This window comes from Mesoplodon mirus, assembly GCF_964341445.2.
Source record: "Mesoplodon mirus genome assembly, chromosome: 3".
Lineage (NCBI taxonomy): Eukaryota > Metazoa > Chordata > Mammalia > Artiodactyla > Ziphiidae > Mesoplodon > Mesoplodon mirus.
In genome coordinates, this window is record NC_138978.1 from 107,608,741 (window position 1) to 107,630,806 (window position 22,066).

A 22,066-nucleotide genomic window follows, 5' to 3' on the forward strand; every position below is an offset into this window, starting at 1 on the left:
AGTAACATTTTTAACAGAAATAACTAATTTCCAAAACCAAAAAATTTTTTAGTAAAGAGTGGCACTGATTTCACTTTTAAATCTCTTTAATGTTTAGTTTAATAGAAGATGTCTGTATATATGCTTTTGCATTTAATCTGTTGTGAGAGATTGTTTGTTTGAAGACTATAAAGAAAACTTGGCCTCATATAACCATGTACTTAAGAAAAGGGAAGAGTATTTTAATAGTCTTTTCAGACAATCTGTGGATATTCTTCTTTGATACACTCAAAAAATTTAAAGTGTTTTTATTTATCTCTTAAACATCAGTTGCAATGTGAAATTTCAAACTATAGAGATGAACTTTTACTACACCCTTACATTAAAATCTATTGGTCTACTTTGCACTTTCAATCTTTTTCTTACGCCTGATTTTGTAACATGATGCATTGGTCATTTGGGAAATACTGGTTCACTATGTAGATCTTCCAAATGTTGACATTTCATTACACAATATCAAAAAAAAACACTGTTAATATCACTACCAATCTCATCAGAAAAGGCTTTAAATATTGAGAAGCTGTCAAGCTCATGGTGGCATATACAAGTTTCCCCAAAATCCTAATTTTCATTTAAAAGCTCAATTTTTATCATTGGCAACATATAACAACATCAGTTGTTTCTCTTGAAGTGACAAGGCTCAATTCATTCAGTTTTAAGAAAATATCTGCCAAATATCCATTCTTGAAAAACACAGTTACTCATTCTTTCAAGTAAAAATTATTTTCCAAGAAAAAAAGCAGCTAATTCAACTTGGAATTCAAACAACTGCACAAGTACTTTTCTTATTGCACTTCCGTCTGCAGCAGAAGCACTTTATGCATTATCCCATTTCTTCACACAGAATATTAAGGATAAAGATTTTAAAAATAGGGACGTCCCTGGTGGTCTAGTGGGTACGACTCCGTTCCCGATGCATGGGGCCCAGATTCAATCCCTGGTCGGGGAACTAGATCCTGCACGCCGCAACTAAGAAGTCCGCATGCCACAACTAAGACCCGGTGCAGCCAAAATAAATAAACTAATTAAAAAAAAAAATTTAAAAACAAGTTTCACTGCTTCATCAAGGACATAAAAGTAAAACTAACGTAATTTTTGTTGTTGGTGGTGGTTTTACTCTAAGTATGTGATGGTAAAGTTACAATAACTTTTAGAGTGCTTCGGAGGCACTATCTTTAATTCCTGCTAAGGTGCCAAGCAGTCTTACCCATCATTGCTTTTGTATTATTTATACAAATGTCAGAACAGTGAATAAGGCAAATAATGAATCAGTGTTATAATGAAAACAGTTTCAACTCTGCCAACACCTGAAAGGGTATCAGAGACAATCCCCCCTAACCCCCAACTCAGAGTTTCATGGACCAACTTTGAGAATCTACTTTAAGGTACTATTCTCATTTAGTGTCTGCTAAGAGGAGTATATATAAGGAAATGAAAAGCAGTTAGACTCCCCTAACTGAAATTTTTGGTGTACAGATATTAGACCTTGTAAAAACTTAGGATTTAGAACATTAGTTTACAAGTTTTTACACTGTAAGTTTTAGGCAGCTGAAGAGAGGTTTGGAATACAAATGACTTTGTCTGGTGTGCTGTACTTCATTAGATGTCAGAAAAACCTAGAAAAACACCAACAATTTGCCTTCCTGCCTCTTCTTTTCTGCTTACTGTGAGATAGAGGTAATCACAAAGGCAACAGCAGTACAATTTATTGGGGGCTTACCAGGCGCCAGGCACTCTATGAAGCAATTTACAATGTATTAACTCATTTAATCCTCACAATTAACACTATGAAATAGGTATTAGTAGTAGTACTCTCAATTTATGGATGTTAAGTAACATCCACAGTCATTCTAGTAGTATATAGAACTCAAAAATGAGGGCCTCCCTGGTGGCGCAGTGGTTGAGAGTCCGCCTGCCGATGCAGGGGATACGGGTTCGTGCCCCGGTCCGGGAGGATCCCATATGCCGCGGAGCGGCTGGGCCCGTGAGCCATGGCCGCTGAGCCTGTGCATCTGGAGCCTGTGCTCCGCAACGGGAGAGGCCACAACAGTGAGAGGCCCGCGTACCACAAAAAAAAAAAAAAAAAAAAATGAATGCTGGCAGTCTGACTACTGAATTGTGTACATTTCACCAACCACAATGCCATAAGATATTAAAAAGTGTTTTTCTTTGATACGTCTTTAATGACTGATTGCTGATGACTATGTTATCATTCAAGAACTCAAGCATGTTTATGTCAAACAGAGCATTAGAGAAAGTAGGACCTAAAAAAATCCCGAAACAGATAAGCCACACCCAGAACTAGCAAACTGTTAAATATTACATGTACTCCTGGGACAAGAACTTCCAAGAGCTCAAACAGATGATTCCCCTGAGTGGCTCACCATGCTCAGTGATAAAACAGAACCACTGTGAGGAGGTGCTCTTCACACTATACCCAGAGGTATTTCCTCCCACTTACCACATGACTGTTGCCATCTCAGACTTTCCACAAAAAGTTGAAGATTCAGAAACAGAATCATTTTTCTACGTTGATTACTCCCCACAAAAGGTAAGAATATTAAACTTATGTAGATGTAAAAAGTTAGCATAAAAGACAATAACAGAATCACAGAGAATTTTACTGGATAGGAGCTCAACTTCATATTGCAAACCTGGAGAGGCTGTCTAGGTGACTTGCCCAAGGCTACACAGCATATTAACAGCAGAAACCAATGCAAGTTACTCCCAGTCCAGATAATCATCCACATCACCATGCTGTCTATGCCTTACTACAAAAGTCTCACCTCCTTCAAGAGTTCATTTGAGAGGTTGTTCAGATGCATCAATACATATTTGTATTTTTACTGATACATTATAGATTTGTACATACCCACTACTGATAACTATTCTGACTGAACCTGAAATAAACCTAAAAAAAATAAAATAAAAATCACAAAAGCACTTTAAAAAGCTCACAACTGAGATTCAACAAATACTAACTAAATTATCTATTTTGATTTTCCTAATATTCCAACAGCACATAAATCAGTCTTTCTCCTCAAAATATTTAAATCCATGTCTCTCAAAGTGTGGCAGAAAAAAAAAAAAAAAAAAGTGTGGCAGGTTCCAGAATCAGAATCACATACTTGTTAAAAATTCAAATCCTAGTGTCATCCCCAAGTCAATTGAAACAGTCTCTGAAACTCCCAAAATGGTATTTTAAAAAGCTCTCCAGATGATTCTTATTCATCCAAAAGCTATTTATTGAACATTCACTCTACAATATTCTAGTGGGAAACAAGGAACAAACGAGTAAACAAAAACAAGTAAACATTCTGGATTTTAGTTGTCCTATGAAGAAATAAAGGTAATATGTCAAAGAGTGACCTGGAGGACTACAACTGTCCCTCAGCAATCTCAGGGGATTGGTTCCAAAACCCCCAGCAGATACAGAGAGCCAACTGTACCTTAAAAGAGGCAGCCAGACACAGAATTTTCAGGGCAGTGAAAATACTGTGTATGATATTATAATGACGAATACATGTCATTATACATTTGTTCAAACCCTCAGATTGTACAACACTAATAGTGAACCCTAACATAAACTGTGGACTCTGGGTGATTATGATATAGGGCCATCAACTCGAAAAAATGTACCACACTAGTGAGGGATGTTGATAATGGGAGAAGCTATGTAGGTCTAGGGAGAAGGAATATATGGGAAATCTCCATATCTTCCGTTTAATTTTGCTGTAAACCTAAAACTGCTCTTTAAAAATAAAGCCCTAAAAAAAAAAAAAAAAAGTGATCAAGAGAAGGTCTTTTTGCAGAGGCAACATTTGAAGTGAGGAGCCCTTCACTTAAAAACAGTGGTTCTCTTGGGGTTTTCCTGGTGGCGCAGTGGTTAAGAATCCACCTGCCAATGCAGGGGACATGGGTTTGAGCCCTAGTCCAGGAAGGTCCTACATACCACAGAGCAACTAAGCCCCTGTGACACAACTACTGAGTCTGCACTCTAGAGCCCACATGCCAGAACTACTGAGCCCACGTGCCACAACTACTGAACCCCGCATGCCTAGAGCCCGTGCTCTGCAACAAGAGAAGCCACCGTAATGAGAAGCCCGTGCACTGCAACTAGAGAAAGCCCGCACGCAGCCATGAAGACACAACACAACCATAAATACATAAATAAATAAATTTTATATATATATATAAAAAGAATAGTGGTTCTCAAACTTAGTGTGCATCAAAATCACCTGGAGGACTTACTAAAAATGATTTCTGGTTAGAAGGTCTTGAGTGGGGCCCAAGAATTTGCATTCCTAACAAGATTGCAAATGATGCTGATGCTGCTAGTCCAGAAACCACACTTGGAGAATCATCGATCTAAAGGGAACACCTAAAGGGTTTGAATAACTCTGGTGTGTTAGAGAAACAGAAAAAAAGTCCATTAGAAGGGAAGGTAATGTCATTGTTTCGGGACCACTTAAGATGGCAAATTAAACTACTGTCTATGGATACCCAGACCAGAAATGGAATCACAGGTTGTTCAATAATACCTTACATTTGCAAAGCATTTCACAGTTTATAAAAGCATTTTCACTTTCATTATTTAATACGATTTAGTGAGATATAAGTGAAGGACTATTAGCTACATGTAGAGATAAAGAAACTGAAGGACAGAAACATGAACCTGAGGGAACCAGAAAACAATTAAGGGGCAGAACTATGTCCCCTGACTCCAAATCCAGTGTTACTTCCAGAACAGCATGTTCGATTTTTTTAAACAGCAAAGCAAAGGATACATACAGGAGTTAATACTAAGTTACTTTCTAGACTCCCTGCCTAAAAACATGATGGCTTCCAGACTTAAATTCGTTTTAGATACCAGTTAGAAAGCAACACTGCCTTAAAATTGACAGTATTTAGTCCCATCTACTTATTTCTCCTAGTTCAAAAACAAAAGATGGAGAAATGAAGAGGAAATTTACACACTATTATTCTCTCTCCTGCATAAGTAACACAGAGCTAATTTCATAACCTCAGTGCCTCAGCCACATCAATCAAACACAATTTTCATCTTGTGTTTACTCTAAATCTCTCACCTAATCCAGGTTCCCACAAGAACACTGAATCCTACATGTCTTACTACACTCAGTGAGGCCATGAGCAGTTAGTTATACACCCATTATCCACCCTCTATATACCCATTATCATTTAGAATCTTCTCCATCAATCAAACCGTTACTCTTAACATTCTTACCTGCAGATCTCAATAATACTTCAAACCCCAAACTGAAATCACTATATCCTCCCTCCACCCCACACACACCTGCTTCTGTGCCTGAATTCTTTTATCTGCATTAATAGCACTGCCACCCATCAAACAAGAAACCTGGAACTTGGCCTAGACACGTGTGTCTCTCTCACTCCAATCTCACTTGGCCTCTCATATCCATTCCCACAGCCACTTACAATTAGTTACAACAATAAACTAGCTGCCATTTCACTAATAACTAGCACGTACTAGTCACTTAACACACTTCATTCTATCAATAACTGTATGAGGTAGGTAATTTTGTCCTTGTAAAATTAATCTGTCCAAGTAACAAGTAGGAAGTGACAAAGTAGGCATCCAAACTCAAATGTTTCTCCCAAAGTCTATACCTTTCCCCCATACCAAAACACTTCCTTCTTTAACACCTTATATCAGTCCTTTACTACCTACTCCAAATGCTAATTTCTCCCCTAGATTACTGCCAGGATTCTCCTAACTGGCCCTGCCTTGGATCTTTTCTTCCCTTACCCTTCAATGTGCCCCCAAGTGATCTTTCTAGATCACAATTGTGATCCTTTTATCTTCCTGATATAAAAATCTGTTAAGGACTCCCTTTAATCTATCTACACTGTACAGGATACATTCTACAGGATGAATCCCAAACCCTTTAGTACAGTTCCACAATCCCTTCCTTACCTGAAGTTCCAAAATTCAAAAGCTTTGAAATTTTAAAGTTTTTTCATAACTCTGCAACAAAACCCACCCTGAATTGCAGGAGGTTATTCGTCTATCCCATTAGAATGATATTCACTGTAGAAACATTAATATTTGATAATGAGTTGTTAACCCAGACCCCGCTGGAGTGTTAGAGACCTTACCAGGAAAAAGAAAAATTTCCAACCTATTCTGATGTCTAAAACACACCTGGTCTCAAGGGTTTCAGATAAGGCACTGCAGACCCCCTACCTATTCAGCCCATCAAACCAACTTAATTTCCACCAATCACCTTACACATCGCTTAGCTCCAGGGATGTGTAAGGTGCTCTGTGCCCTGAAAACTCTCCAACCCAGGGAGCTACTCACCCTTCAAGAAACCTACTCAAGGGTTTCCTTTTCAGTGAAGTTTCCTTGACCTTCTCTTGATTGTGCCACAACCACTGTACCAAGGACCCACCTCCACTGCTGTACCTTGTATGTTTGTTTCCCCTATGTTGGACTGTGAATGAGCTCTTCATGGAGTATTTTATCCAATTCTATCTAGCACAGTATCCGGAACACTAAGTGTTCATTAATGTACAATGAACTGAAATTCATGCCCAGGTCTCCCTCACTCCCAATTCCCTTCAAAGTTCATTTCTCCTTCACCCCTAAACCTCAAGATTTTTCCCTACCCATGCAGGCCCCTCACAGCTATTTTGCTTCCAGAGTTCCTCCTTCTCAATGTCATCCTATAATTACTCTCTACCAGACGCCTTCTCGTAGCCCCAAATTCTCTAATGCCCTTTAACCTCCCTAGTCCTTCTTTCCCCTAGCTTTGAACAGATCAAATCCTCTCCCTCTAAGGCAATTCATCCTCAGTGCCCTTATCTCTTAACTACTACCTCAACACCTCTCGCGCCTAGGCCTTCCCTCCAAAATGCTTCTCACAAGCGGATTCCCAGACCCCCTCTTCTCTCGCAGTCCGTTCCACCCGCTCCCGAACCTGCGCTCGGCCAGAGTCCACCCCTTCCCGGCCCGTATCCGCACATCGCGAACCTCCCCTGCAGCCGGTGTCCCCTCCCCCAGCCTCCCGCAGCCGGCACCCCTCCCTTCACCCTCCCCGTATCTCTGGAGGTCCAGCTTCTCGGGAAACTGTCCCAGGAGTGTCTTTCACCTCAGACCCCTTAGGATTACGCCGGTCCGAGCAGCCCCGGGCCCGAACACCTCTGTCCCCAGATCCTCCTCGGCACCGCGAATCCCTTTCGGCCCAGACCTCGGGTCGGGCCTCCCGCTCACCTTGCTGGATGTCGCCGTTGCTGCCCCCCGGGATGGGCACGTTGAGTTGGCGCTCGGGCTCCGGCAGACAGCGCAGGCAGAAAGAGTGAAGACAGGGCAGCAGCTTGGGCTCCGCCTCACGCCGGCTCTGCAGGCTCTGCTGACACACGGCGCAGGTGTCCAGGAGCGAGGCTGGCGGTCCAGGAGGCGGCCCCGCCGAGGGACCCGGAGCAGGAACCGAAGCCGGAGCTGGGGCCGGCGTCGATACCGCCCCCCCGAGAATTCCAGAGCCCACCGAGGCTGCAGGGGCTGAGGCAGCCGGGGCCGAGCCCGAGGAGGCCGCGGCCACCCCCCCGTCGTCGGGCCCGGCCGCGCCGCTCTCCGCGCCGGCCCTGCCGCCTTCCTCCTCCTCCTCCTCCACCAGCACCGCGGCGAGAGGCGGCTCCGCCTCCTGCGCCGCGGGCCCGGCGGCCCCGGCAGTTACCGGCGCGCTGCTGCTGCCCCCGCCGCCGCTCTCAGCCTCGCCACCGCCTTTGTTTTCCGCCATGTTTTCCTCTTTGAACCCGCCGGACCGCCCCGCGCCGCCCGCCGCCGCCGCCGCCGCCGCCGCCCCCAGCCCCAGCCGCAGCCGCAGCGAGAGCGGCCGCCGAGAGCGAGCAGGCAAGCTAACGAAGAAACGAGAACGCGCGCGCACGCGGCGCCCCCACCCTCGCGTCGCGCGGTTGCAGGAGGGCGGGCGCGGCGCGCGCACGTACGCACAGACGTCCTCCGGAGGGAGGCGGGAACTTGGGGCGCGGGCGCGCAGACGTCCTGGCCGCCCTTCCTGACTTCAGTGGCCGGCGCGTGGAGTCCGCCCCGTTGCAGTTCGGCTCGCAGTGAGCGTTTAAAGTCAGAGGCTCTCGACGCTGAACTACCTTTGGTCGAGGTGGTTAAGAGCTCGGCCGCGGCGATGGTGCAGGGAAGAGCGGGCAAGGGTGGGAGGCCGGGGCTGGTTCCTGAGTAGTGTCTCTAGGGCGGCGAGGTCCCCAGAGGCGGGCGCGTCTCCGCCGAAACCTCACTCGGCGCGGGGTCAGACGCCTTGGCCTCCTGGCTCCGAGGTGCCGACCTCCTGGGTCTCTGTGCTTTAACTGGCCACGTTCCTTTGGATGGTTGTGTCTCAGGGGAGCAGTAAAATGAGGATTTTTGTTTTTAACTGGTGGCGTACCAGAAATAGGCTGAAAAGACCCAGAGAGGAAAAACAGCTATTTTAACAGCTATTTTTAGCTTCTTAAGGTGATTGATTCTCTGACGTTGCTACGCTTCAGAAAACCAATCAACTGAGAAGCTTTTTCAAAGCAGAGCTGTTCGAGGACCACACCCCAGACCTACATCAGGAAATGGGGGTGAGCTCATGAATGTTGAAAGCGCTTTGGCTGATTCTGATGTGCGTCAGTTTGGGGAGTCACGATCTAACCAATATTATGTCCTGAGAGTCTCACTTAGTGCCCTGGCGGGAGTTGGGTTGCAAATGCCTTAACAGTGTCGGTAATAGACGCTTTCAGGGAGGGTCTTTATTGAGAAACAAGTACTACGGCTGTTTTAATGTTAGGATTGTGAAGTGCTTTCCTCTTCTGACAGTGTTCCCAAGAAACCGTTATTCTTGAGCTGGTAAAAGTCCTTAAAAGAAACCACCTCGAAACATTTTTCATTTATTCGTTAAAAAATAGTGACCTCGGGCTTCCCTGGTGGCGCAGTAGTTGAGAGTCCGCCTGCCGATGCAGGGGACGCGGGTTCGTGCCCCGGTCCGGGAAGATCCCACATGCCGCGAAGCGGCTGGGCCCGTGAGCCACGGCTACTGAGCCTGCGCGTCCGGAGCCTGTGCTCCGCAACGAGAGAGGCCACAACAGTGAGAGGCCCGCGTACCGCAAAAAAATAAAAATAAAAAAAAAATAGTGACCTCTTACTCTGAGTCAGGTAGTGTTTTAGAGATGCTAGGATTACAGCAAAGAACAAAGGAGATCCTTACTTTCGAGGAGTTTGCAATCTGGAGGAAGAGTGACATAAATATATGCAGGGAGGGATAAATGCTATGAAGAAAAAAAAGCAGAGTAAAAGAGATTAGAGATGATTGGGGAAGGCCTCGGCTGATAGGTGAAGAAGCTTGTGGTTCTCTTGCAGAAAGAGTGTTCCAGGCAGAGGAACAAGCAGTAAGTACGAAGGGCCTGAGGCACAGTCTTGGCTTGTAAGTGGAACAGCAGAGTCTGTGTGGCTGGAGTGGCTTGAAGGGGGAAAGAGTAGTAGAATATGACATAATAGAATTAAAGGAGCCAGGTCATATACAGAAATGGCCTTCAACTTTTTAAACTTCTGTGCCCTGGAAAAGAACTTTGAAAAACTATTTTCTCCCTCGAACATTATAAGTTGACTCTTAACATTTTTCATCAGGAGTGTAAATAGTTGCAAAGAGTGCCATTTCTGACATTTTGCAATACCAACATTTTTTAATTGTCACATTACTTTTAAATCTATCCAATGGAAAGGTAAACAAGTAGTTTAACAAACATCGTCATCCTTTTTTTTTTTTTTTTTTTGGTACGCGGGCCTCTCACTGTTGTGGCCTCTCCCGTTGCGGAGCACAGGCTCCGAATGTGGAGGCTCAGCGGCCATGGCTCACGAGCCCAGCCGCTCCGCAGCATGTGGGATCTTCCCGGACCAGGGCACAAACCCATGTCCCCTGCATCGGCAGGCTGACTCTCAACCACTGCGCCACCAGGGAAGCCCTGTCATCCATTTTAAAAGTACATGATCAAAAATGTTCTATTTCATTAAATAAATATTAAACATGAAAAGTAAAATGTTAATTGGGACTGTCTTTTAATGAGATGACATAGTTTTTTTTAGTTTGTGTAGGCATGGATGTATATAACATTACTAGGAAGAGATAAAGTCCTGTATCAATTCCATTTTTCATTTTTATTGACATAAGCACTGCATTAAAAAATGCATGTATACGTATGTGTATATATATGAATTAATATAAAATTAAATATCTTAAAACTATCCTTGTGTACCCTTTGGAAAAATTTCCTCCACTGTAGTACCCGAATACTCATACTCCAGTTTTAAGATGCTGAGTGAGATAGGAAATCTTGGATGAGTTTTGATCAAAGACTCAAAGTTGTGAAAAGAGTCACTGTGGCTGTTTACTGTAGAAATGACTTGTAGGGGGTCAGAGTGGAAGAAGGAAGACCAGTTAGGCTGCTAATACAATAATATTTCAGCCAAGGAATAATGGTGGATTGAACCAGAGTGGTATCTGTACAGGTGGTGAAAAATAAGGTGTATATATAATAAAGAGCAATAAAGACTTTTCTCCAAATTCACTTCAAAAAAACAAATTAGTGGACCAAATTTCTCAACCAAAATCTTTGTTTCCTTGCATTATTCTTAACCTTTTGATGCCTGCTACCACTTGCCTTTATTAAAATCTAGTACAAGGGAATTCCCTGATGGTCCAGTGGTTAGGACTTCATGTTTCCATTACAGGGAGCATGGGTTTGGCACATGCCACACAGCACAGCCAAAAAATATATATATATATACTATAAAAATCTAGTATAAAAGTGCTTGGTTTTTTTAACACTTAAAAAATTTTTATTTATTTACTTATTTATTTTTGGCAGCATTGGGTCTTCATTGCTGCGTGCAGGCTTTCTCTAGTTGCAGTGAGCAGGGACTACTCTTCGTTGTGGTGCGCGGGCTTCTCATTGCAGTGGCTTCTCTTGTGGAGCACGGACTCTAGGCGCGTGGTCTTCAGTAGTTGTGGCACACGGGCTCAGTAGTTGTGGCTCACAGGCTCTAGAGCGCAGGCTCAGTAGTTGTGGCTCACAGGCTTAGTTGCTCTGCAGCAAGTGGGATCTTCCCGGACCAGGGCTCGAACCTGTGTCCTCTGCATTGGCAGGCAGATTCTTAACCACTGCACCAACAGGGAAGCCCAAAAGTGTTGTTTTTGAAAACGATATAATTTTATAGAGAGCAAACTATCCCCCCACCAATATAATTTACTGTGTGCTCTGAGAATGCAGTGCCTGGAATTAAATTGTCATGGAGTACTTGGGGACATTGAATCAGCTACATTCTCGATTTGCAATGGGAACCCAGAAATCTTGCAGGAGAAATTGTGAAATCCTAAGGCTGACGTATGATATGGACACACCTGTCTGATGGAGAGACTGCATTGCATGGAGGTTGAGTCTGCTGGAGCCAGAATGCCTAGTTTGAAAACTCGTTCCACCACCTACTAGCTGTGTGATTTGGGGTAACTTACTTCGCTTGCCTCAGTTTCCTCATTTGTAAAAGGACTTTTGTTACTAGTAGGATCTATTTCAAGGTTGACAGTTAAATATTTGTAAAGTGCTAACCGTATCTGATGCGTGGTAAACATGAAATGAATGTAAAAGTAGACAGACCTAAAGGTTCATGAAGGGAACAGAACTGGAGGGAGAAACAAAGATACCTCAGAGAGAAATCTCAAGAAGAGAAACCATGCTGTGGGCTGAACTGAGCAGCGAGTATAAGGATCCAGCCATTCCCCTAACCTAGGCTATCTTTTACCCGTGACCCGCTTGCCCAAACATAAGAAAAACAGAGTTCTGAAATAAAGGAGAGCTATCAGTAGATGCCTAGTAGCTCTGCTGTGGAGAAAACTGCCCTGATATTGCTGGTAACTGGAAGTGAAAAGAACTTTACAATTGTCCAGAAAAGAGAAAGAGCACTGGGAATGACATAGCCAGGTGAGCAATGGTGAGAGCACAGCAGGTTGGCAACAGTGAGGCAGAGTAGCCCAAGAATAGCGTGAAGGTTTGCAATGGCTGGTTCTGCCACTCTCGGACAGAGCAGCTCTGGTCATCAGCAGGAATGGAAGAGGTCATCAAGACCAGCAGAGGAATGCTGAGCTGCGGTTAAGATCTGGGGCATTTCTGGGGAATCCCAGTGGTTAAGACTCCACGCTTTCACTGCCAAGGGCTCAGGTTCAGTCCCTGGTCAGAAAATTAAGATCCTACAAGCCACGTGGCGCAGCTAAAAAAAAAAAAAAGATTCGGGGAATTTCTGTTAATGTGCCATATTAGCAATCATGAGTGGGTAAGGCCAGGGGATATAAAGGGGACATCTTGTGATTTAAAGTTCACTTCTCTGAACACAGGTACATAAGCACATGTACCTTGGATTAGCATATCCTTGCACTTAGCAGGAAGTCCAACTTCAGAGCAAGGACCTTCCTAAAGCACATGTCAAAAAACCAAAATTAAAATGGGTGATATTGAGAAGGGCAAGATTTTTGTCCAGAAGTATGCCCAGTGCCACACCGTGGAAAAGAAAGGCAAGCGTAATAAATGGTCCTGGATGGAAGACAGGTCAGGCCCCTGGGATTCTCTTACACTGATGCCAACAAGAACAAGGGCATCACCTGGGGAGAAATGTACCTTGGAGAATCCTAAGAAGTACATCTCTGGAAAAAAATGATCTTCCCTGGCATTAAGAAGAAGACAGAAAGGGCAGACTTGATAGCTTATCTCAAAGCTTCTAATGAGTAATAGTTGGCCCACTGCCTTATTTTCTTATAAAACAGAAATGTCTCAACTTCTTTTATGTGTAACGTATTTAAATTGATCTCATATACCAGAATTCAGATCATGAGTGGCTGAAAGAATATTTTTTTGGATAGTCCTGATTTAAATAAGATGGCTGTGGTTAAATTAATATGATCAGCTTTTTGAATTTTGATAGGAATTCCAGTTCAGCAAGTACTGTTACTGTTTCCCTCTTCTAAAGGTATAATTAGACTTGATTGGTAATATCGAACTTTTCACAACGATGGTGAATGCCATCTCAAAACACAGGATATTGGTTTTAATTTAGGTTTATAGAACTGATTATATGAGTATAATATTTAAATACTGGGAAAATCGCTTTGTTGTCTCATACAATTGAGCAAGACTCACCTGCATTTCAGTTTGTGTTCATTAGGCTTTAAAGGGCTGAAGACAAGGTAGAAATATCCATTTTATCTTTTTGGTCTTAACTATGCCAATCCAAAATTCCCTGTATCCAAAATGTTGCCTTTGGGGAATTCCCTGGCAGTCCAGTGGTTAGGATTCCACGCTGTCATTGCCTAGGGCCCAGGTTCAGTCCCTGGTCTGGGAACTAAGACTCCACAAGCCACGCAGTGCGTCCAAAAAGAAAAGAGAAAAATAAATAAAAATAAATAAATAAGTAAAATGTTGCCTTTTACTTAATGAAAGGCATTTTAGTGTGGTTTATGTAAAATATCAAAGAATATTTAACACTTCTCACATTTTATAGATGATCTATAAGGTCAGAGGCTTTTAAAAGTCAGTGTGACAAGATATAATAGCAAGTTAAACTTTGCTTTTAAATCCTTTACTATCTGAGTTAGACTGAGTTATAATTCAGGATTGTCTTTAAACAACTATTCAAAACGACATGAAACTATAAAACTCCTGTATATATGTGATTGGTAATGGTGTCTTTGCAAACTCATTAGTGTATTAAAGTAGAGGAGATGTACCATCAGCACAGATTTGTAGATTTTGTGATCATAAGGCTTAAGATAATTAAAAACAAGATCTTAGAACAAATAAAGTTCGCTTCTCAGCATTTCATGATGTTGTGCAAAGCACCCTTTGACTTCCAGGTGCCAAGTTGTCTGAGTTTGAGAACCACTAGTACCAAGAAAAGAGGGACAAATGGCAGAGTTCTGAGTCTAATTGCTAGCTCTTTGGCTTTTCTATGTTTCTAAGGCCTTCCGGGGGCACATTGTTAATCCCAGTAATAAACAGGACATTTGAACAGCAGTTTACAGTTTACAAAGTGATTTCACACACATTATCTCTAATTCTTGCAACCAGTAAGATACATTCCAATTTAGACACTAAACAGACTTCATAATGTGAGTGTACTGTAATATATTAGCTGTCTGTTCTTACACAATAAGGTTGTTTTCAACTTTTTGCTATTATAAACAATACTGGGATAAGCATTGTGATGAATAATACTTTGCACGTCTATAGTTATTTTTTATGACTATTCCTAAAGATAGAATTGCTGATTCAACAAGTATATCCATTGTAAAAATTTTTAATATATAAATTCAAAGAGTTCTTATTAGGTTATTAAATAACTAGATTATGTTTGATGTATTTTGCTACTATAAATAAAGGTAAATTAACCTGCCATCTTTTTTTTCAAATTTGTTTCTCTGTCTAAAGTTCTCTGTTTCCTCACATCCCACTTATTCCTCAATCTAATCTGGCCTGGCTTCCCATTTCCATCACTCTACTAAAACAGCTCTTGCTAAGGTCATCAAGGACCTCCATTTTTTTAAATCCAGTAGACATATTTTATTCCTAACCTTACTTGTTTTCTCCAAGGGATTTCACACCTTTGACAATCCCCCCTTCTAGAATCACTTACTTCCATGGCTTTCATGACACCATACTCTGGTGGTTTTCTTCCTACCTCTTGGACTGCTGTTTTTCTTTTACATACTGTGTCAGGGTCCCCAAAAACAGACTAGAAGAACTCATAGGACTCAGAAAAGTTGGTATGCTCATGGTTATGGTGTATTACAGTGAAATGATACAGATTAAAATCAGCAAAGGTAAAAGGTCCATGGAGAAAATTCCAGAAGAAAACAGGCACAAGGTTCCAGGTGTCTCCTCCCAGTGGAGTTGCACAGGCACTAATTCTCCCAGCAATGATGTGTGACAACACTTTTGTGCAGTGTTGCCAAACAGGGAAGTTCACCCAAGCCTTGGTATACAGGGTTTTTATTTTGGGGGAAGGTCTGTCCCATAATCATGGATCACCCACATAACTGACCTCAGCTGCTCAAATTCCAGCCCACAGAGGTCAAACTGATACATCATGCTCCAAGGCCTCAGGCATACTAAAACAGATGATCAGCATAAATCACATTGATAGCTTAAACTATTCAGTCAAAGTGATACAGTGTGGCCCAAGGCCTCAGGCGTACAAACCATTCTTACAGGCAGAGTATTCCAAGGGCTCAGAGGTTATCATCTCCCAGGAGTCAATCAAGAACAGTTCTAAAAACAAGACTTTCTTTGGAGTGTGCAGGGTTTGATCAATACAGGCCTACAAAGTTAGCACTTTGCTGTACTCAGACTTATTCAGTGTTGGGCTTTCTGAAATATCAGCTCTAGAACCCCTTCTCTTCTCAATCAATTTTCTTCCCCTAGGCAAACTCATCCATGCTTCAGCTTCATTTGCCGTCCATACAGTAACTCCCAAGTGTATGACTTTAGCCCAGGTCAGTTAATATCTCCACGTGAATGTCTCAAAGGCACTGCAAAGTCAGCATGTCCAAGACTTAGTAATCTTTTCCCCAAACCTCCTCATCTTCTTCCACATTCCCTATCTCAATAAATGGTGTTTTGAGCTAGAAAGAAAGATATTTAGAAGATACATTAACTGATTTTATTGACAGATTACATACAGGAGGGGGTCGTCCTTAAAACCTACAACTTCTTACCACTCATATCTAATCTTTTACCCAGTCCTGTCAATTTGACTTTCTAAATATTTCTCCACATCCCTCCATTTCCACTGTCACCACCCTAAGTCAGCTTACCACCCTCAAGATATCACAAGTCACATGTACTGTGACTCCCCTATAATTCACTGTCTAAACTGGAGTTGAGTAATCTTTTCAAAGGAAACTGATCCCTGCTTCCCCAATCCTTATCTTCATGGCTTTCTCTTACTCTTAGGATGAAAAACAAAATCCCTAAGGGCCAATAAGGCCCCGTTTCATCTGGCCTAGACTACCTCTCTAGCCATACAATGTCCCACTTTTCCCTTGCTTTCTACATTCTGGCTACATTGGCCTTTCAATTTCTTCACTGTGCCATGCTCTCTCTTGCCTCAGGGCCTTTGCACATTCTGTACTCCAAGTGAAATGATTGCTTCTCCTACCACCACCACCACCACCACTACCACCCACTTTGCAGAGTTAATGCCTACTCAAACTTGAGGTCTGAGCTCAAGCAGTACTTCCTCAGAAAGCTGTCTAGATCATTTTTTTTTGCTGGATATCCTCATTGATCCCTCTTTCTGGGACTTCCCTGGTGGCGCAGTGGTTAAGAATCTGCCTGCCAATGCAGGGGACATGGGTTTGAGCCCTGGTCTGGGAAGATCCCACATACCGCGGAGCAACTAAGCCCGTGTGCCACAACTACTGAGCCTGTGCTCTAGAGCCCGTGCTCAGCAACAAGAGAAGCCACCACAGTGAGAAGCCCATGCACCGCAACAAAGAGTAGCCCCCGCTCACCCCAACTAGAGAAGGCCTGTGAGCAGCAACGAAGACTCAAGGCAGCGAAAAATAAAAAATAAAGTAAAACTAAAAAAAGATTCCTCGGGCTTCCCTGGTGGTGCAGTGGTTGAGAATCCGCCTGCCAGTGCAGGGGACATGGGTTTGAGCCCTGGTCCAGGAAGATCCCACATGCCGCGGAGCAACTAAGCCTGTGTGCCACAACTACTGAATCTGCACTCTAGAGCCCACGAGCCACAACTACTGAGCCCACGAGCCACAACTACTGAGCCCATGGGCCACAACTACTGAAGCCCACATGCTTAGAGCCCGTGCTCTGCAACAAGAGAAGCCACCGCAACGAGAAGCCTGCACACCGCAACGAAGAGTAGCCCCCGCTCACCGCAACTAGAGAAAGCCCGTGCGCAGCGACAAAGACCCAATGCATCCAGAAACAATAAGTAAATAATTTTTTTTTAATTAAAAAAAAAAAAGATCCCTCTTCATAGCTACTTGTAAGGACCAGTATAGCATAATGGTTAAGAGCAGGGGCCAGACAATTTGGGTTTGAATTCCAACTCTATCACTTACTGGCTGTATGACCTTGGACAAGTTACTTAACCTCTCTCTGACTCAGTTTCATTTCTGCAAGTGGGTATAATAGTGGTGGGCATAATAAAACTATATACATATTATAGTACATATAATACATTATTTATGATTAAATTAATGCATGGAAAGAGTTTGGAATAGGGACCAACAAATATGAGTACATAATATTTCATTTTATCATTAAGGTCTCAATTTGCAATAATGCATTCATTAGTGTGATTATCTGATTGATATTTGTCTCATTAAGCTCCATGAAATCAGGGATGATATCTGTTTCTGCTTATCATTTTATTCATGGTACCTGGCACATGGGTGCTCATAAATATTCAATAAATTAATAAGTGATTTTTTAAAAATTAATTTATTTATTTTGGCTGTGCAGGCTTCTCTAGTTGTGACACACAGGCTTAGTTGCAGTATATGGGATCTTAATTCCCCAACCAGGGACCTAACCTAGGCCCCCTGCATTGGGAGTGTGGAGTCTTAACCACTGGACCACCAGGGAAGTCCCAATAAGTGATTTTTAGAAGTAGAATTATATTGGATCAAAAAAAATGTACATATTAAATGTTTTCTGATCAAAGGAAGGTTTATCTTTGTTTATAAGAAGGAAGAGACTTGGCCATTTTTCTGCTTAAAGAAAAGAACTAATAATAATCCAGAATTTGAAAATAAAGGAAATAAAGGAAACTTTTACCAAAGCAGACTCCCTAAGAATCTGAGAGAAAATAGGATATAGAACACATGATGGGGAAATTAGCCTTGGAATAAGAGAAAGAATATCACTGCCTGGAAATTATGGGAAAGAAGATAGAGTACTGTGGAGATGTAGGTAATTTTGTGCCTTAGGGGATGTGGATAGAAGAGTAGGAAAAGCCTGTGTAGCCTCTGAGAAAGAAGCAAGGCTGTATGCTGAGAGAGGGGCATCAGTAAGGTTAGTTGGGCAGTTAGAATTCTTTTGGCTGCAAGTAACAAAAGATGGTGGAAAGAAGGGTTATTGCGAAGGCAATCAGCATTGTCTATTATAACTGATAAATATGAAAAATAGTCACTGAGCTCTTCTTCTTACCCGTTTCTTTTCCCTTCCCCAGCCATTCTGCCCAGAAGCCATTAAGTGGGATCAACAATGCGGGTATTTGTGCCTGAGAGGGAGAGCAGCTGTGCTCAAGGGCAGAGTCAGAGACTAAGCAGGGTTACCCCCTGGGGAGAGGGGTCAGCCTCTGCAGGATGAAGAGAGAGGCTTCTACATGGGAGGTTGGGCCATCAGGAGTTTGGAGAACAAGCAGGGTGAAGAGTGTGTCCATGCAGGGGATTATCACCCAGCACAGACAGTCAAAGCCAGAGAAGAGTGGCTTATCACCCAGCATGGGACATCAGAGCCAGCACAGGGTGAGGAGGGTGGCCAACACAGGGGGATGGCCTGGCCCTGGCATCAGAGCCCACGATGGATGGGGAAGGCATCTGTGTAGAAGGAAGCCCCAGTGTAGGGTTTTAGGCTCTGAGCAGGGTCAGGAAGACATCCAATGGGAGAACAGCTTTGCATGGGCAGGGGTTAGCCCAGCATAGGGTAGCCTGAGAGGGTTAAGAAGGGCATCAGTGCAGGAACGGAGCCCGTCATAATGTGTCAGAGCCTTGGTGGGGTGAGGACATCCTCCTCAGTTACAAATATGGAAAGAGAAAACTAGAACAAACTCTGCAATGCTGGGTTGGAATTGTGGTATCTATGTGTCCTCATGGGTGTCAATATATAGAGATAGTTATAGAAATAAATACATAAATGAGACATAAATGTATAATTGTATATGTATGTATATATAATGGAAGCAAAAATTTTACCTCTACCCTCTTAAGGTCTCTGGTTGGGCCTGAGAATTAAATTGACATAAGACAGATTAAGGGACTTCCCTGGTGGTCCAATGGGTAAGACTCCATGCTCCCAATGCAGGGGGCCCGGGTTCAATCCCTGGTTGGGGAACTAGATCCCGCATGCATGCCACAACTAAGAGTTTGCATGCCGCAACTAAGAGTCCACATGCTGCAACTGAGTCTGCATGCCACAACTAAGAAGTACACATGCCACAACTAAAGATCCTGCATGCCACAACAAAGATCTGGGGCAGCCTAAATAAATAAATAAATAAATATTTTTAAAAAAATACATTAAGAGGAGAAAAGCATACAGATTTATGTAATATAAGTTTTACGTGACTTGGGAGCCCTCATAAGGAAATGACCCAAAGCAATGATGAAACCTAAGGGTTTATATATTAAGTTGAACAAAGAAAGGCAATTGTGGAAGAGTAACTTAAATATATGGGGAGACTAAAGGAAGATAAGAGTTATTTTAACAAGGTCTGTTGTACACAATTTTCTCAGCATCAACTCCCTATCTCTGGTGATAAGAATGTGTCTTTCCTCCTGGTATAAGGAATACATCTTTTACATGGGGGTTTCATCTCCTGCTTTCAGGTAGAAAAGGGGAAGTCAGAACACCCTTCCTGCACCTGCTGTTTTTTAAGAATATTTTGTTCAAAATAATCCTTAGGCCATAGCACATAAATCCTTAGCACATTTTGGGGTGGCATATTCTGCCAGCCTTTACATATTTACGTGGATGTATATGTGTGTACGTAGAACATACATTCCTTAGGTCTCTCCACTGAGAGGCTTGGGAGCAACAATACCCCAATAGCAACAAATACACCTAGCACATATTGTACATCAATAATACTTCAGTAAAAAAATTAAATTAAAAAATAAAATTAAAGTAGATGTTACAGATTCACAGCCCCTCATTTACAATTCTAAAACTTCACAGGTTTTAAAAATCAGAAGTTTTTTGTTTTTGTAATTTTTGGCAGTAAAACCTAAAGTCTGCTTAAAAAAAAATAATAATTATAATAATAATAATACACCTAGCACCCAGATCCTAGCTCTTAAATACCCTTCTCTTTTTTTTTTTTTTTTTGCTGTACGCGGGCCTCTCACTGTTGTGGCCTCTCCCGTTGCGGAGCACAGGCTCCGGACGCGCAGGCTCAGCGGCCATGGCTCACGGGCCCAGCCGCTCCGCGGCATATGGGATCCTCCCAGACCGGGGCACGAACCCGTATCCCCTGCATCGGCAGGCGGACTCTCAACCACTGCGCCACCAGGGAGGCCCAAATACCCTTCTCTTTTAAAAAGAACTAGAGCCCTTTGGTGAAATGGCTGATTCCAAGCCTACAGCAGAGAAAACAGAAGATGAGCCTGGAATATTTTATTGTTGCAGGTAAGGAAGTCTTCATAAAATGATGGTAACACGTTAAAAGGTAAGAAAAGCCAGCTTTAATAAGTTTTGAGTAGCCAAATCTGGAACAATTTGAGTATCAAAATAAGTAATGATAGGAACAGATTATAACCCACTGAATAAAATAGGAAACCATGAATCCAAACTGATGAAAATAAATAAATAAATCAAAAGTTTGTTGAGGAAATTTTATTAACATAGCTTCAAAGTTTACATATTTGCATAATTTAGTATCTCATTTATATACTTAATGTAGTGTCAAAATATTACAAAATATTTATTAATTACAAAGAAAAAAGGAGTAACTTTTTAGTGGAGAAGAGTATCAGACACTGCCTTAATCACGAATTGAATTTAAGCCACCAGTAATGAGACAAATCAAAACTATATTAGGATGGCATGAGAACACAGAACACAATTCTTTTACATTCCTGTTAAAATTGTATAACCTGCATCTAGTCATGAGGAAGCATCACATAAACACAAACTGAGATAGTCTACAAAATAGCATGTCTCCAATATTCAAAATTCCAAGGTCATTTGGAAACGACGTTAAGAAGATGGCAAAGCTGCAATATGGAAGAAGCATGGGATCTTGAATCACTATCTATCTACTGATCAGGACCATTGGTTTTGGAATTTATGGGAGTGATAATTAAACTTCTGCTTGAGCCACTATTCACTTGGAGGACCAAAAGAAAAACTATCAAGGTCACAAACATCAAGGAGAGACTGAGGAACTATTCCAGATTGAAGGAAATTTAAAAGACTGACAAAATGCAAATCAAAACCACAATGAGATACCACTTCACATACATTAGGATGGCTATTATCAAAAGAAAAGAGAAGAAAAAAAGAAAACAAGTGTTGGCTTTTATGTAGAGAAATTGGAACCCTTGTGCATTGCTGATGGGAATGTGAAAAGGTGCAGCCACTCTGGAAAACAATATGGCACTTCCTCAAAAAATTATACTTAGAATTACCATGTGATCCAGCATTACCACTTCTGGGTATACACCCAAAAGAACTGAAAGCAGGAACTTGAACAGATATTTGTACATCAATGTTCATAGCAGCATTATTCACAATACCTAAAAGTTGGAAACAACTCGTGTCCACTGATAAATGAATGTATAAACAAAATGTGGTACATACATACCATGGAATATTATTTAGCCTTAAGAAGAAAGGAAACTCTGACACATGCAACAACATGGATTGAACTTGAAGACATTATGCTAAGTGAAAAAAGCCAAACACAAAAAGACAAATATTGTATGATTCCACTTATGTGAAGTACCTAGAATAGTCAGATTCATAGAGACAGAAAGCAGAATGGTGGTTGCCATGGTGTGGGAAGGAAAAAAAATGGAGAATTATTGCTTCATGGGTATGAAGTTTCATTTTGGAAAGATGGAAAAGTTCTGGAGATAGATGGTGGCGATGGTTGCACAAAATGTGAATGTGTTCATGCCACTGAGCTGTATATTTTTAAATGGTTAAAATGGTAAATTTGTTTTGATACAAAGGACATTTCTGGATCAACTGGTAAAACTTAAATGGG

The 22,066-nt window shown here is 42.1% G+C and overlaps 1 protein-coding gene and 1 pseudogene across 3 annotated transcripts in view; one reads left to right on the forward strand and one right to left on the reverse strand.

Annotated features, from left to right (window-relative positions):
- The window catches only part of TRIM33 (tripartite motif containing 33), a 141,834-nt gene extending 133,966 nt beyond the window's left edge, over positions 1–7,868 (reverse strand). For both annotated transcript variants that reach the window (XM_082615942.1, XM_082615941.1), the window contains exon 1: positions 7,295–7,868. In XM_082615942.1, coding sequence (XP_082472068.1) covers positions 7,295–7,820 — 526 coding nt within the window. In that variant the 5' untranslated portion in view covers positions 7,821–7,868. The remainder of the gene's footprint in view (positions 1–7,294) is intronic.
- A 4,661-nt stretch (positions 7,869–12,529) lies between these two features.
- LOC309800306 (cytochrome c-like) lies at positions 12,530–13,166 on the forward strand (annotated as a pseudogene). Its single transcript has one exon. The product of its transcript is annotated as a cytochrome c-like (transcript).
- The last annotated feature ends 8,900 nt before the right edge of the window (positions 13,167–22,066 follow it).